Source organism: Pteronotus mesoamericanus, unplaced genomic scaffold (genome assembly GCF_021234165.1).
Source record: "Pteronotus mesoamericanus isolate MK-2021 breed Mesoamerican mustached bat unplaced genomic scaffold, CSHL_Meso_final contig_42, whole genome shotgun sequence".
Classification (NCBI taxonomy): domain Eukaryota; kingdom Metazoa; phylum Chordata; class Mammalia; order Chiroptera; family Mormoopidae; genus Pteronotus; species Pteronotus mesoamericanus.
In genome coordinates this window covers 2,355,330-2,372,643 of record NW_026555157.1, presented here as the reverse complement: position 1 = coordinate 2,372,643, position 17,314 = coordinate 2,355,330, and the positions used below count along the sequence as shown (strand labels likewise).

Here is a 17,314-nt window from a genome sequence, read left to right as displayed (position 1 = left end):
TTAAGCAAGTACAGCTATTACAACACATAAGATTTCAGTTCAGTTTCTTAACTGTATTAATGCTAGAATGAAATAAAGCTAACCAAAGACAAGCCTAATATATTAATAAATTTATCACTCTCACAAAACTAATACTCTAAAAATCTGAAGTCAGTGTGATAAGTCAAAAAATTGGATATCTAGTTTCACCTAATTTATAATTGACAATTCTAATTAGAGATAATTTTACTTATCACTAGAAACTTAAATCATATGTGCCACTATTACACCAAAAACGTAAAGCAATACAAGAAAGTATCTGGGTAATTATTCAATGAGCCAATATCTGACAAACTTATCATTGAGGGAAATTTTAATCACGTTGCATGTTCGTACTTGATATAGCAGAATACAGTGGAAATCAACAACAAAGATTAATACCTGGGGTCTGGATGGTAAGTATTTTAAGCACTAAATTACAAACAAGAATGTAAATTTTATATTAAACAGGAAATGACAGGAAAGATATATTCTAGTTACAAATTATTCTAAGTATTCATCCTCTAGTTAGTAGGACATGAAGATATTACGTGGGATACCAAATACCATATTAACCACTATTACATTTATTAAAAATTCTTGAAAGAATTTCCCTAAATCTATCAAAACAATGTTATCTAAACTACTCTACCATTTATCATTCCCAAAAGCTGAAGCATAAACACTAAAGGCTGGAGTAAAAAAGATCTTTTGAAGCAGCAAAGCCATTTGTTCAAATTCTCCAAAAAGTAGAATATCAAAAGGATAGTCAGACTAATGAACTGCAGCTCAGGCAAGCATAAAAGTGAATTTCTAACAAGCATAAAATTGTACACTGAATTAAAAAAACTTTTTAGTTTCTAACATTGTCTGTTAAGCCCCAGTTATAAATCCCAAAAGATCCAAAGAACAAAAACAAAGAAGAATATCTTAAACTAGTAATTGTTGTGCTTGAATGTTTCATAAGGAAAAAAGAAACACAAAATTATTCTGTCTAAATATTCTATTCTCTAAGAGACTTGACTGTTAACAAAATAAGATATGGGTAAAGACATTTTGTATTATTTTTTCACATCATTTCAAAGAACTGTAAAAATATAAAGAAAAGTGCAATCAATCTCTTTAGAAATGAAAAGCTGATATAGTCTGAATTAACAGAAAACTTTCAAGTAGAAAAATTTCACTCAATTATATATATTTTACCTTCCCCCCAAATCATACAATACAACCTATATAATTTAGCTTACACTCTGATTCAAAATGTCATGATGCTGAAATTTATTTTTTAGTTTTCAAAAACACACACACAAAAAGAAAACTCATATTAGCAGTAAATTAAGAAATAAGACATAATGAGTAAATTGCTTAAGAAAATGTTTAAACTACAAAATTTTAACTGTATCATTACCATTCACTACTCAGCAAGCAGATAAAACTACTTCAAACGCCTTCACTTTACAGAACATTTTGTACTTAAAAACTGAAAGCTATTTTTTTACACCTGCTTAGAAGCCTTCTCAATTAGTAAAAATTAGTAGATTTTACCAGTTAAAATCGCAAAAAATGTTTTTCTTAACCTTTGAGAGATTAAGGAAAAGAAGAGAAGCACTGGGAAACAGAAGTGTTTTGACATGTTGATATACAAAAATAAGAGGAAAAAGAGTTAGAATATAAAAGAGCTTGAATACTAAATAATCAGTTTGAGTAAGAATGGTATGAGTAATCTTTATACATACACACACACACACACACACACACACACACACGGAAATAACTAGGTCATTGAATTTAGAAACATATACAATTAACCAGTACCTTGCTTTCCAGTGTGATCTCCTTAACTGCTTCAGTTATTCCTGTAATACCTGTTTAAAATTGTGCAAAAAAGAATAACTTGAAGTTGTAAACATTCTCCTCATTCAAGCAATATAAAAACAAATTTATCTAAATTCTCACAGCAGCTCAGAAATGAGGAGGCACTGTTAGCATTTTTACAAATGAACTTTAATAGGAATAAATAATCCAAAAGGCACTTCTCAAATTAAAAAAAAAATTCCATATTTTATCATGAATTATCTTATTCTATCATTCATCATTTACTTTCCTTTATTTACTTTCCTTTATTTACTTTTCTTGTGAGTCTCTATCAAAATACAAATTTATTCTCAGAAATAAACAGAGTAAGAGACTGTAGGACTCATATTTACATCCTATTTAAACTGTCATCAAAATTTTCTCAACAAGGTATTATATTAACATGCCATGTGCTTCAGAAATCTAAGACCTGCCAAGATACTAATACCATATCCCTTTTATGTGGGGTTATTTTATTGTTTCTACATCTTATTTAATCCTTACAAACACTATCTGTGAGGTAGTTAGGGTAGTAATTTCTCCCTACAAAAAAATAAAGTCTCCTGAGAGGTAAAAATCTTGAGCGTCACAGCCAGTCTAGTGAGATACTGAGATTCAAATCCACATGCTCTGAATGTTGGTTCAATGCTCCAACCGCTTCCTGACTAAGCAAATTCCTCAGAACTTACTATCACAATGAAGGTGGTATTATGCATACAGCAGCGACACAAGTCGGCTAAACAGTATTTCTAATTCAAAATATATGTCAGTGTTCTCAATGAGACAGTTCAATAAGGATGAAGATACTACAGAAAAAAACCCTACATACAAAATATGCTTGGCTCCTTTGCTAATCTTTTAAAATCCTGATGTATCTGTTCAGTATGTCAAAACACAGATAAAAAAATGCCACAATTCACAACTCTAGCATAAAGCTTTTACTTCACAGTAATTTTTCTAAAAACTACTGTTTACTTCATAACACTAAAAACCAATCCTTAACATATTGTATTGGTATTATAAAACAATTGAATCCGCTATATAGAAAGAAAATAAACCTCTTCAATCTGTCTAAATAGGCATTAAACCAGACTCTTCTAAAAGTAATACACGCTGGCCAAATAAACAAAAAAAAAAAGGGAAAGACAGAAAGTTTAAATGACTTTAACGAGGATAATACTTTCAAGGGCTATGATGGTTAATTTTACATCAACTCATCTAGGTTACTGTTTCCAGATATTTGGTTAAACACCAGTCTAGATGTAGCTTTGCAGGTATTTTTTAGATGTTGTTAACATTTAAGTCAGTAGATGTTGAATAAAGCAGGTTACTCTCCATAATGTGGGTGGGCCTCATTCAATAAAGGCCTTAAGGGAAAGACTTGAGGTCCTCAGAAAGAAGAGGGAATTCTGCCTCCAAACTGCCGAAGGATAAGAGCTGCAGCAATCAACCCTCACCTGGGGCTTCAGCCTGCTCACAAGCTTGCCCTATAAACTTCAGATTTCCCAAGATCCTGTAATCACATAAGCCAATTCCTCAAAATAAATCTATCTATCTATACCTATATCTGTATCTACAATCTATTACCACTACACCCACATTCTCTTAACTCTGTCTCTGGAGGACCATGACTAATACAAAGGCTAAGAGAAATCAAAGGAACCTGAAAGAAGTGAAGCAGAGATGAAGCAAAAACCCCCCAAAAACTAGAGATGACAAGGAACCAGGCACCTGACCTTGTGAATCGGTAGAAATATTGTTTTAATCAAATCAGGATACAATTTAAACTAGAAATGCTAAGATAATCTCTTATAAACATTAGTTATAATTTATTATGTATATCAAATTAACTGCAGTAGAATACTAAGTTGTTTTCCACATATGAAAATGTTACTTGTCCCCATTAGCAGGGCAACTATTCTTTTTTAGTTGTCAATTTTCTGTAACAGATTTTTGTCAATCCTATCATACTGACACCTACTTATCTGTAATGAATGTTTTCATAAATATGCACCTGAATTTGGGGACAGTAATTATAGAATAAAATACAACTAGACAACAGAGTAACTCATTAACTTTACATCAGAAATTTAGTGCTATAACAAATGGTTCTAGTCATTCAACAGACAATTTCGTACAGATGTGCTGCCAAACTTCCAGTCATGGGAAAACTAAAGCAGAATAGCTCAATAATTTTGGAAATGATGGAAAATAAAAAAGGGGGTGAATTTTGAAATTAGTTTAAAACGTTGTTCAATCTGCTATTTTCTTTAGGCCTTGACATAACACTCATTAAGAAACAAATGAATTTCCAATCAAGGAGCCCAAGCCCTGAATCTACACCTATTATCACCATAAATAAACAGATGGCAGTAAGTGTCCCTTATCCAGAGTGGAGGAGGAACTGACATAGCAAGGTCCTTCTTCCTGGGCAAATTACTTAGCCTCTGTGTACTGCAGTAGATGTCAATTAAGGGCAGGGATTTTGCCCCTTTTGGAATATTTGGCAAGCCTGAAGGTATTTTTGGTTGTCACAACTGGCAGAAGGTACTGACATCTAGTGGGTAAAGCTGAGATACTGCTAAACATTCTGTACTGTCCAGAAAATGCTGTAACAAAGAATTACCCAGCCCAAAATGTTCGTAGTGCTAAAGTTGAGGACCCATTTCTACCACTACTTTTCATATACCTCCTACTCTCTAGGGCTTAGAGAGAGAAAACATATTTTAAGTATCCTAGGTTTAAACTCAAAACATATTTACTCACTAAAACTAAGTCATAAATTGTAGTTAACTATAGCCGCACATAATTATATGCACTTACATAGTTAATATATAGTGGCAAAATAGGTTTTTAGGACTTGGAATTTTTAAAAATCATATTCAGAGATCCAAACAATTTATGCAAATATACCCTTATGAATGGCTTAAATTTAGTTAGACCCTTTAAAAAAATTGGTTGAACAACTTCTATATCAGATACTATGTAGATACTGAGAATTCAATAATGAATGCCTACTTTCGTGATCTTTACAAACCTCTTAGTAGTCATTCAAGAATTATTAAACAATTTTAAATGCCGGGTCTTTGAGTAAAGTGAGTATGAGTAGAGTATCGTTCCTGTCCTAAAGCTCATCATCCAGCAATTGAATGGCATGTAAATAAGGGATTCAAAGCAAAGTAGTATGCATACTTAGTATTTTTAATTGGCTTTCTTCCTTTCCTTAGACATAAAGAAAATTATATGCATATTTTCAAACTGCTACTGGAGTAACAGTGCTACAGAAATATGGTATACTCCAAGAGCATTTGTCCTCCTGCTTCTTTTCTGGTAAAAGTGTACTATGCCTTATGTATGTTCTTCTTTGTTTTGTTTTAAATCAAAGCTGTTATAAAAGATTGTAAAATAGTTTAAAACAATTTAAACCAAATATATGCCATTCTATTCACCTCTTACCTGTGTTATGATAAGTATCTACCCATCCTCCATCACCATCATCTTCTTCAATGATAGCTTCCAACTCATCTGAATATTCCATCTGCTTGCACCGCTTGTAGCATGGTACTATTAAAAAAAAAATGGTAGAAACAAATGGTAGAAACAGTTAGAAACAAATAATAAATAACCTGCTTCCTATAAATCCATTTTTAAGAAAAGTTTGTATCATAAAATATATTTTTACCACCAAAATATTAGTGAATATTACAGTTCACTTCTAATAAAAATGATTAAAGAGTTACATGCAGCTCACAGATATATAATTATTTAACCACATTTCTTTCCCTGAATAGCTTATTTTTAGAAGACAAGCAAAAAGGCTGTACTGCAACTGTTCTATAAATTCTTTACCCTAATGGTCTATAAAAACTGCAAGCTGAAGCCAGAGATAACACTGTTCATCTTTAGGCTAGTGAATAATACTTTATTCTAATAGCTTTACTCTCAGAACATGAAGGCCATCACCTGTCATTCTTAGAGGTGGTAGAGGTGACCTCTAGCTATTTATAATGGATAAACCAGTGTAAAATCCACTTCTAAATTTTACTCTATTAAACAATATTGGTTTAATCAAGTTTTCCATATAGCAAATGTTTCAATTAACAGGTATTATTATTCATATAAGCCTGACTGAACAATTATAGTGTAAAAACATGATATATAGTCAAGAAATTGCTATGAATACCTTGAATTTTAAAACAAGCAGGATATTAATGATTAATCCTAAAAAAAAAATACACTGTAGGAAGAAGAAACAGATGTTTTATATACATATGTTCCTTTTCCTACAATGAGGAAATTAGAATGGAAATCAACGTATTGTTATATGATTAGATAGGGACTATAACTTTTTTGTGTTTTCAAATTAATTTAATAAATAAAACGTTCTGTTTAAAAAACATTTTTTTAAACCTATAGGCAATTTTTCAATGACATATGGATAAAATCTTTGGCTTCGACCTTTCAGATGTCAAAGTTAGTGTCAATTTCATTTTGCATGAAAAATTTAAATCTGAAGAAGATGAAAATCAAGTAGCTAAAAAAGATTATTAAGTCAAATTTAAAAAAATCCCATTAGAAGTCCAACTCTGCTTAAGGGCCCTTTTCTAACATATCTTAAAACTAGACATTTCTAGCAAAAATAAATAACAAAAATAAAGGAGATGAATATCAAGTAAGGAAATACAACACTTAGCAATGGAAAACCCAGAGCTTCATTAAATTTCCAAATTTGTCTGAAAGCAGCCACAAGCATAGCTTTAGGCACTAATTAAGATCAGTAAGTAAAAGGTTAAAAAAAATACATAATTCTTAATGTAAAAATGAAAAATATATGGAACATAATTCTTACCATTTTTGGTGACCAAAAATTGTTTGCCTGTTGGAAGATATGCCTTCACTTTCAATTCTTCCCCTGTAGCCCTTTAAAAGAGTGAAAAGCACCAAAATACAAAAAAATAAAAATAAATAAATAAATAAATAAATGCAAAGACAAAACACATTTAAATCTCAACAGTGCACAATCCACAACGCTGAGAAAACTGTTTCAGCACTAGTTTGCGAAGTATGCCAGTAAGCAATATAAATATCAGGGCATCAAAGAACAAAGCAATATTATAAGTGAAACGCACTAAGAGATGCAGACATATCTAAGGAAATATGGGTTAAATTTAGACAAAAAATATAGAACAACACAGGGTGACTATTATATTTGGCTCTAAACAAAAATAAAATGCTGTTCTTTAGTGAGTATAATCTCATTTATATTTTTAATCCTGAAGTTCTGCTCATCTTGAGACCAAGATGATGCTGAAAAATAGCTGCATGACATTATCTAACCAAGTATGCGTTAGGAAGATCTCTGTTCCTACCACCCTTTTAAATTGCAACTAAAATATAAAAAAAGACGCTTTGAATCACAAGATGGTAATGTTGAGAATAACTGAAAACCAACAAAAAATACTGAGTACTTCTTAAGTATAAGATTTAGATCTCTAACGTGTATTTTTAGAGGCCTAAGAGGTGAGTAACACTAATATCCCCTTTTTATAGGTAAGTAAACAAGAGCTTAAAGAAGAGTGCCCACAGTCAGGAAGTCAGAAGGTGGAAGAGCCAGGATTATGCCAAGTGAGTCCAGGGCTTCTGCTTTTAAACACTACTCCCTCTCTGAGTCACTTCTGATTTTTCAGTGCTACTCTGGAATATCTCATTAATAATTTGTTCAAAGAATCTTCTGCAGGTCACCTATGGGAATTGGCCAGAGCTGGGATGGAATATGATGTCTGTCTCAAACATATAAGCATTTGGAGTCCTGCTGCCTTCTCAAGGTTCAGTCTAAAGTTCAAATCCTCTATTTGAGAACAAAATAAAGCCAGGTAGCCTTCTAGATGTCCTTGGACCTTTCCCAAATGTCAAATTCAACAATGTCATAGCAATGCCTGAAGTCCTGAGGGAAGAAGCTATAAGGTCCTGATGGCACCTATAGACATGAAATTATAGCATGGAAATACTCTGTTTCAAGAACTGATTTAAAATGAATTGTTCCTTTGCTCTCAGGGGTTCAGCTCGAAGTGTGGACACTGGAGTGAGGTATAACCGAGTTCTAAGTTACAATGAAATTATTTCAACCATCACAATTCATAAAGTAGAACCGTAAACTACAACCTGCTAAAAGATCCTGTCCATACATATAATCCCTATAATAATACTATATATCATATATCTAAATTAGATAATTAAGGACCATGACAAGGAAATCTGAAAAAGAAAATGTGTATCATATTGAAGAAAATCCTAAATTAGTTTACAGAATGAATATTTTAAATTTTATATACCTATTTGACTTAAAATATATACGAAATATAGACCAAACATACCTAAATATAGTTTTAACTTAATGCAGGATGACGCAGGGGAAGCAATCAGCCTTACTAAATAAGATAGTTCTACATTAACTTAGTTTTAAATATGGAACAAAAATATGTCTAGGAAAGACAAGGACATAAAAATAAATTTGACATTTTGGCCTTGATACATATGGAACAATGCTATAAAAGAAAAAGAGCAACTGATAACAAGCAATAACATTCGTTTAGGTAAGTGTTAAATATAAAAATTAAGGGAAAAGACCACAGATGAAAGTGAGTTTCAACTCTGGTGTAAAATATTTTAATTATTTCAGCTCTTGAGATATTGAGGAAAACATTATCAACTAGAGTCTGGTTAATTCTAGAAACCTGTCTCCTGAATCAAAACCGTGCTTTTCGACCACAACTGAAAAACTGTCATTGAGGGGGGAAAAAAGGATATATCAAATTGAACAACTTATATCCAAACAAGATAATAATTCCAAACAATTCTAAAACAATTAAAATAGTTCTGCCAGTACTGAGATCACTTTTTCAGCAACTGTCTGGTGGTTTTACCATAAGTACTTAGAAGTAAAGAAACTGTACTTTTTTTATAACATTGTTATTATTCAGAATATTTTAAATATATAAAGAGATCAGCTAAGTTGTTTAAATTATGTCTAAAATTAAAAGAAAAATAAAGTAAATAAAACATTTTTAAATCTATTACTGGCAGATTTCCAATGAAGACCTTAATTGGCATCATGAAACTTTTAAACTTTTGAGCTTATGGCTAAAAAGGGAGCATACTTTTGAATTTTAATAAAAGGTTTTACAGTTAAAGAACATAAGACTGCAAAATCTCTGCATTAACATTATAAAAATATTCACTAAATACTTAATTTGAAAAATGAGCTGATCAAATTTATAATCTCTTGAATGTTATTTTTTAACAACTATAAAGAAAGGGAATACTAGTAAAGGAGGTGAAGGCATCTATCTCAAAAATACCCATGTTTTGTAACAATGGAGCAAAAAACAAAATAAGTATAATGCCCGATTTTTCTTCCTTTATTTTACTTTGAGTATTACTGGGCAACTGTTTAATGGAAAAATCTACTAAAGAGGATTAGATTGGTCATTCTAATTTTCATGCTCTAACCTATTTTTCAAACTGTCATAATTATGAAGTCATACCTTTTATTAATTTTCTATTCTTCATGCAAGATTACTTACCATTGCCATGTTGGACAGTGGTGAACTAAGTGATCTCCAGCTGCCACAAACTATTAGGATTTAGATGGAATATGACAAGGTAAAAAGAAAAATTGAGCATTACTGAATGTAAGGTGTCAAAATACCAAAAGTGATCATCTTGTGTACCCGATACCCAATAATCAGTTTAAATGCAAACAGCACCAACTCTTCTCTATCAGCCTGAAGATATTTGATGAATATTAAAACTGAAAAATTTTTAACACCCATAAAAGTTAAAATTAATTTTAGAAGGAAAAAAACATTAAATGCTATTTTTTAATTCAATTTTTAACATTGGATTAAATGGCAAAGGCATACATACACATCATGAAATGTATAAGTTGACATTATAGGATTTAAGATATCAAAAATCATTTTATGGATAAATAAAATGTAGAGAGATTCTTACTAGTGACTGAAAACTCAATGAAGATCTTTGGAAAAAAATTACTAAATAGATACATGTCTGGTGTAAGAATAGTTTATTACATTATGTTTCTTCCTCTATCTTTTAAAATTTAGATAACAGCCAATTTTGAAAGTTTTTTCACAATCTTAAAGAAATATTAACAAGAATGAGAAATGCAGGGCCAAACAATGGAGAAAAAAGTTAGGAGCTTTTGGATTGACTTGGAAAACACCAAGACAAAAAAGAAACTGAATGCTCCAACCACCTTGCCAGGTGGCTGAGGTGGTTGGAACATTGTCATGTACACCAAAAGGTGATAGGTTTGATTCCCAGTCATGGCACATACCTAGGTCATGGGTTTGATCCCTGACCGGGGCATATATGAGAGGCAACCGATTGATGTTTCTTCTCTGCCCCCCCCGCCCCCCCCCCCCCCCCGCCACACACACTTTCCTTCCTTCCTCTCTCTCTAAAATCAATAAACATATCCTCAGATGAGGATTAAAAAAAAAACAAAATTGCATCTTAAAAAACCTTGGACTTTCAGGGAAGACTGAACTTATACACATTTTTGTTTATTGAGTTATTTTTTCCACAAAATAAAAAACAGAGTCAGAAAGAAATAGTTAACTGTTAGAGAATTTCCATTATACATGAACATGAATTGATCTCACTGCAAAAAAAAAATCCTGCTTATTCCTGAGAGCAGAAAAATGAAAGTCTGTTCAGCAAAATTGCAGTGTCCCAACTCAAGCAACAATGCACACACACTTTCCCAATTACTATTGCACAACAGCTCTAGCTTAAAATCATGTGTTGTTCATGGCTTTATTACACAGCAAAAAAATACAATATGTTTAATTTTCTAATGTCTTCCTGAGAAAAGCTCACCTATAAATACCCTATTTTAATTTGAGAGTAATACTCTATAAAATAAGTATTCTGATAGCAACTTTCCAAAAAGACACATTAAACAAGATTTAGCAATGTATTTCCAATAGCAAATGTTTCTGTTCTTTTTTTTCAAGAATCTTTTTTATTATTCAAACTGGTCAGGTAAAGACAAAAACCCAAATGGAAACAATACTCTCACCCTCAGGTTTTAAGCATTTTGGGTCATTGTGACCAGATGCTACACTTAACTCTGTGGCTACCAGGAACTAATTTATCACCACCAAAGAGTATTAATTTAACAAAATGAAAGCAAAACAAAGAGCTAAAAATTTAATAAACTTTTTTAATGCTAGTGCCTTGATGTCACAAGACTTCAATAATTTTATTCCATGGTACCTCTGGTGGCATCTATTAAAAAATAAATAAAAAGACTAGAAGGTAAGGAAAACTATACAAGAACATAAAATTGTACTGATAGGTAATACATATGTACATTTGCTCTCATTAGCAATAGCCATTATAACATGCTTCATAATGTCCAAGAAAAATAAAATGTAAAACAAAAACTCAAATTTCTAAATTACCAATATTTACTGCAGTAGCTTTCACTTAGCAATTAAAAATTATATAATGAATAACTCCAAAAAAGACAGAATCAATATTAACATTTTGATGAGCAACTTTATTTCTGAAACTACTCTCTATTTCCAGTATTCAATCAAGGCATACACACGTACATTCAGTCAGTACTTTTAGTCAGACAATACCATATAGGATAAAGCCTTACACTTTTTTTTTTAAACACAAGACTTTCACACCCCTCAATGAACACAAAAATAAAAGATATCTGAAGGCTGACAGCCAAAAGCCAAGAAACAGTAGGAGAAAACCAAAAACTCGGTATAGCATTTATCTAAAGCAAATTGTCTTCTCATTTTCCTCCTCTACCAGCGCCCTCTATACCAGCGGTCCCTTGGCACCAGGGACTGGTTGTGTGGAAGACCAATTTTCCACAGGCCAGGGGCACGAGGGAGGAACCCTTATAGCCTGCCACAAGATGCAGCTTAGTTGTCACTTGCCACTCACTGATAGGGTTTTGATATAAGTCTGCAAGCAACTGATTGATTACTCTGTGCAGTCAAACCTCTCTGCTAATGATAACCTACCTGTATTTGCAGCCACTCCCCAGCACTACTGTCTCTGCCTCAGCTCCACCTCAGATCATCAGTCGCTAGAGTCTCCTAAGGAGCACACAACCTAGATCCTTTACAAGCTCAGTTCACTGTAGGGTTTATGCTCCTATGAGACTCTAATGCTATCACAGATCTGACAGGAGGCAGAGATCAGGAGAGTGATGGGGAGCGCCTGTAAAAACAGATGAAGTTTTGCTTGCTCTCAGGCTGCTCACCTCTTGCTGTGCCACTCAGTTCCTAATCCCTGCTCTACACCAATTGAGCATTATGTAGTTGGGACCCATCTAGGCTAGTTATGCCTTCCATTTCTTTTTTAAAGGGGAAAATTTATTACCTACTTCATGATATAATTAAGTGTAACAGTATTCAATTTAGGATTAGTAACTGTTTTAACACAGCTTAATTCTATCCAATAACCACAGATATGGATCTCTAAACTCTATCTATTTAATAATTAGTCTTCTTCATGTAGAGGAGATAAAACCAGAGCCCAAAAAGAACAGCCTATTTTCATCTCTGCTCGACTTCACACACTTAGTTTCAAGAGTCATGTCTCTATTATACCTTTGTTTGACAAGAACATTAAGATTCTCAAGATCAAAACTTAAGTTTTATTTGGCATTGAAGGTATTAAACTCATGATGTCTAAGGTAGAATGGGTCTTTCAGAGAACGTCTAGCCAAAATTTCTCCTTTTACAATCAAGGAAGCATGAGGCCTGTGCCTAGTCAGCTTGATTGATTTACCTTTATCAAAATAGGAGAAATTAGAGAAATAGGTTTAGCAGGCAGATCTCCTAGCTTCTTTCCATACCACAATGTGTCTTTACTAAAAACAAAGGCAATTTTACTTTATTTTTTTTTTAAGATGTTATTTATTTATTTTTAGAGAGAACAGGGTGGTAGAAAAAGAGGGAGAGAAACATCAATGTGTAAGATAAACATCGACTGGTTGCCTCTCACATGCACTCCGACCAGGGACTGAACCTGCAACCCAGGTATATATGCCTTGCCTGGGAATCAAAACAGCGAACTTTCACTATGCGGGATGACACCCAACCAACTGAGCCACACTGATGAGGGCATAAAAAAAATTTTAGAAAAGAGATCAGTTCAGCACACCATTCTTAGAACTCACAAGGATTTGGCATTGAAGCAATTCCATCACGACTGAAAACTGAAAGGTCAACTAATTCTCTGGCTTGAGGTCTTGCAATTTACAGCAATGGCCAGATCATACAACAAGGCTCATTTCAAAAAGTTTCTTTCAAAACCATGATTAAAGTTCTATTGTCAATGAGTGGTACTTTTAAAGAGAGTTAAAGGTGACGCTTAAATTCTTTGCCATTTATTAATACTAAAAAATAAGTCTGCTGCAACCATAACTGTTCATAAAACTGCAATATAAAAGAACTTTTAGACCACTATTCATTTCTCTGAGGATGAGAAAATAATTACATAAAACAAAGAGAACACTTTTATTATACAGATTTGGTGAGCAAGTATAATGACTCCTTAAAACATTATTCTACATTAATAAGTTCAACAAAACTCAACAGGCCTATAAACAGCCGTTAGTTTCAGCATTAAGCTTATTCAACATTACTTTTTTGGGAGAAAAAGTGAAAAAATCGTGAGGAAAAAAATCCACGTTAAATATGCAGAAACATAATGTTCAAGCTAAATACTGAGACAAACTTAATATCCAAGCAGTGAACCAAAGTTTCCAAGTGGAAAGCCATGAAAACTTATGTTTGGTTAGACAAAGCCATGACAACAAAAACCACAGAGTCCACTGCTCAATATAACACAAATATGATTGAAGTTTAAGTGACCATAGGAATCTATTCCATTCCCTCTCCCACCCTCACTTCTACATAAAGAGGAACTACAGAGAAATATGAGAAGTGGTGAATCAAGAGGGAAGTTACACGTTCTCTTCTATGGGAAGTAGAAATCCCTATAAAACTTTTAATATGGTCAACAGAATCTACTTTTACCCAACTCTAAAGTTAAAAATTTTTTCTTACATAGCAAAAAAGCCACCCAGTTTAGTATAATTATAAAATATAATAGCTTCAGAATATCTTCAACACTCACCTCTTCTGGGGTGATAACTCCTGTTTCCTTAAACTTTGATTCCTAAAGAGGTCAAAAAGAATAACATTATTATACTACTTTCACTTTCAATTTAAAAATGTTTGTGGACAACTATTTGCCTGACACCCTCCTAGGCAATGGAGGCTATACAAAATATATATATATATATATATATATGTGTGTGTGTGTGTGTGTGTGTGTGTATATATATCACTGGTATCTAACCTCATGAGATATACATATCTAATGGAGAAAACTGACATGAAAATAATTATAATACAATGATTTTAAGAAATAACAAATATCTTTATTTTACAGAACAGTAAAAATGTTTTAAAGATGTTTAGACATTTCACAATTCAGCCAATATCTCCTTTAAATGGAATAGTATTTGAAAACAATTCTAGAAGTCCTAAGTCATTTAATACTTTCCCATTATTCTCATCTCCACCAAGAGACTAATACAATATTCTCTTTGCTAAAACAGTAATGTTACTTACCACAATTTTCTAAGTTTTTAAGTTACATGTAAGATTTTGTCGTACAGACTGAAGAAATGCAAAGATTCATTTATGAACATTATTCATTCAACAAATATTGACCAAATAACTATGTGCCAGGCACTATTTGAGTTAATGGGGATATAGAAGTAAACAAAAGAGAGCAAACTCATCTTTGTCCTCCTAAGAACTTTAAACTCTAGTGAAGGGAAAAAAGCCAAATGGTATTGAATACCACGAAGAAAAATGAGGCAGAGAGGAAACTGGTCTGGTCTGGGGTACAGGAAGAGAGATGGCTATGTAAAATAGGATGGTCAGTGAACAAAGACTTCACTGACCGATGACTACTGAGCAGAGCTTAGGAAAGGAACCAGTCACAAGGCTGTTTGGATGAAGAGCATTTCAGGCAGAGGGAAGGGCAAATGCCAGAGGCGAGAGAGTGCTTGATGGAGTAACATATAGGTCAGACTGGCTTAAGCAAAAGTGAGCAAGGGATAGAGCAGTATATGATAGTAGATAGGGGCCTCCACCAATTGAGTAGAGGCTCCAAGATCACTGTAAAGACACTGGCTTTTACTGTACCTATGTCTTCCAAACCATGGTTTTTTAATTTGTGCATGCTGTGAGAAGTCATTATCTCCTTCCCAGGGACCTAGTTTTTTTTCCTCCTTGCCCTTCCAAGTCTGGTAGGAAACTATAAGTATTTTCTCTGCAAACCAACAGTTTGCACAGGGAGGGGCAAAGAGAGGGCCATTAATTCTGCTTTCCTCATTACTAAAAATACATACTGACAAGCTAACACTTTGTCAGTTGGTGAACAAGTAAAATGATTTCCCAAAACACAATTCTCTAAGTTCAATAAAATACAAATGGCTAAAATAGCAGTTTTACATTTAATTTGGGAGGTCTTTTCCTCTTGCTTCTCTTCCCTGAAACTAAAAAGTTGTAACAATCATGTATTATTTATATGCCATATACCTACATAGACAGTTTTCGAGAAAACAACATAATATACAAAAGATTCATTCGATTCAACTGTCAAAATGATTTTCAATTTCAAGTTGAATAGTCTTAATTAAGATGGGTTTCACAGTAAACAAACATAAGCATAGGAAGAGTTGAAATTCTCATTCATAAATTTTCCTGACTTTTTTTTTTTTCACTTGGTCTTACAAGGTACCATTTTAAAGTCAGTCTCAGAAATATAAAAACTGTACAGAACTAACATTTCCCTTTGTCATGGTAAAGGAGCAAAGTAAAAGTGTCCACTACTCTTAGCATACCAGAATAGCTTCTTGAATGAAAAGAACCATTTCCAAGGATATTTCATCCTCACACCAAGATTTGTAAAATTTTAGTTTAAAGCTTAAAAAAAAACCACACTAGACAAGAACTCACTCTTTATTATCATTCCTCACTCCTCAAAAAAATAAAGTTGCAACAAGACCTTATTCTAAAGAAATGACATAAAAACTTAAATACATTTCCAGAAATTTATCTTTTAAAGAAAACCATCAGTCACTACTGTAATAGCTAATGTGCCATAAATTTTTCACTTTAAAAATGCTGTATTGTCAATGTAAAAACAATTACATATCTAGGAGGCTCAAGCCACATTAACAATTTTTAGCTATTCTAAAAATTTGGGAAAGGGAGGTTTTGCCTCTTAGCTGGGTTCAGTTGATGTTACAAATTTCACCTTGTTCCTTTGAAATCTAACAAGTTGGGATCTCAATCACCACTCACTGTTTCAAACTCCTAATTATAAAAAACTTAGGAAATTAAAAAGAAATTACATGCCATTTTGATAGCAAACATTGATTTCATTTTTTTAAAGATAAGCAAAACCTTCGTTTAAAAAGTTCAAACGAGTACCCATGTTAGGATTTAACGTTCTCGTATCTACTCAGCTGCGGACCACCTTCCAACCCGACGTACCCAGACGCGCAGAGTTCTGACGGGGGAAGGGCGACACGAGTATGCAAAGAGCATCCGCTCCAAGTTTACCCGAAGAGCCCGGAAAGCCCTAGAACACAGCTGGGTAAGACCACGGCTGGGGGCTGCACCTTTTTCTGCGTCCCACCTTCCTATACCTTTCCCGGCCGGAGGTCACGGTGACTCCCCCAGAGCCAGGTCCTCAGTCCCTGCAAAGTTGAGCGTGTGTCTGACAGCCCGTGGCAAGCCCAGGCCGGCTTACCTTGAGGACCGGGGTCAGGTACTCGGCCACTTCCAGCGCCTTTCCCTTCACTGTGTTTATCACATTCTGCATCCTGGGGCCGGAATAGCGGCCGGCCCCGCGACGGGGTAGGAAGGGCAGGCAGCTGGTACAAGCGACCAAGAGTCAGAAAATGTCCCTGCTACCGCCGACGTGCATCGGCACCCAAGCGACGGCACCCGAGGGGACGGGACGCGACGGGACGGACGGGACGAGGGGGAGGGGCCGCTGGCGCTGTGCGCGAGAGTAGGGCGCGCGCTCCTCGCGCCCGAGGCAGCGAGCAGCGAACCGGGCCCAGTTGTCAACTGGCCGCGAGGGAAGGCAGCAGAGCGGAGGGGTGAGTTGGGGTGAAAGAGCGGGTGCACATGCACCCCTGGCCCTCAGGAACTGTCTTCACCCCTTTGCTTCACTCGCGCCCGTTCCGGCTTCCCCTTCTCTCACTCTCTCGCCGTAGCTCGGCCGCCACTTGTGCCTCACGTGACTTAGGACTCTTTTGACACGTGATACGAGAAAGGCCGCTCTGGGGCGG

The 17,314-nt window shown here is 34.3% G+C and overlaps 1 protein-coding gene across 1 annotated transcript in view; it reads right to left on the bottom strand.

Moving 5' to 3' along the window:
• ATG3 (autophagy related 3) overlaps nucleotides 1-17,246 on the bottom strand; it is a 28,108-nt gene extending 10,862 nt beyond the window's left edge. The window contains exons 1-6 of the mRNA XM_054577310.1: nucleotides 16,768-17,246; nucleotides 14,071-14,112; nucleotides 9,456-9,505; nucleotides 6,722-6,792; nucleotides 5,329-5,436; nucleotides 1,834-1,883 (exon numbers count right to left, since the gene is read on the bottom strand). Coding sequence (XP_054433285.1) covers nucleotides 1,834-1,883; nucleotides 5,329-5,436; nucleotides 6,722-6,792; nucleotides 9,456-9,505; nucleotides 14,071-14,112; nucleotides 16,768-16,839 — 393 coding nt within the window. The 5' untranslated portion in view covers nucleotides 16,840-17,246. The remainder of the gene's footprint in view (nucleotides 1-1,833; nucleotides 1,884-5,328; nucleotides 5,437-6,721; nucleotides 6,793-9,455; nucleotides 9,506-14,070; nucleotides 14,113-16,767) is intronic.
• Nucleotides 17,247-17,314: the final 68 nt, after the last annotated feature.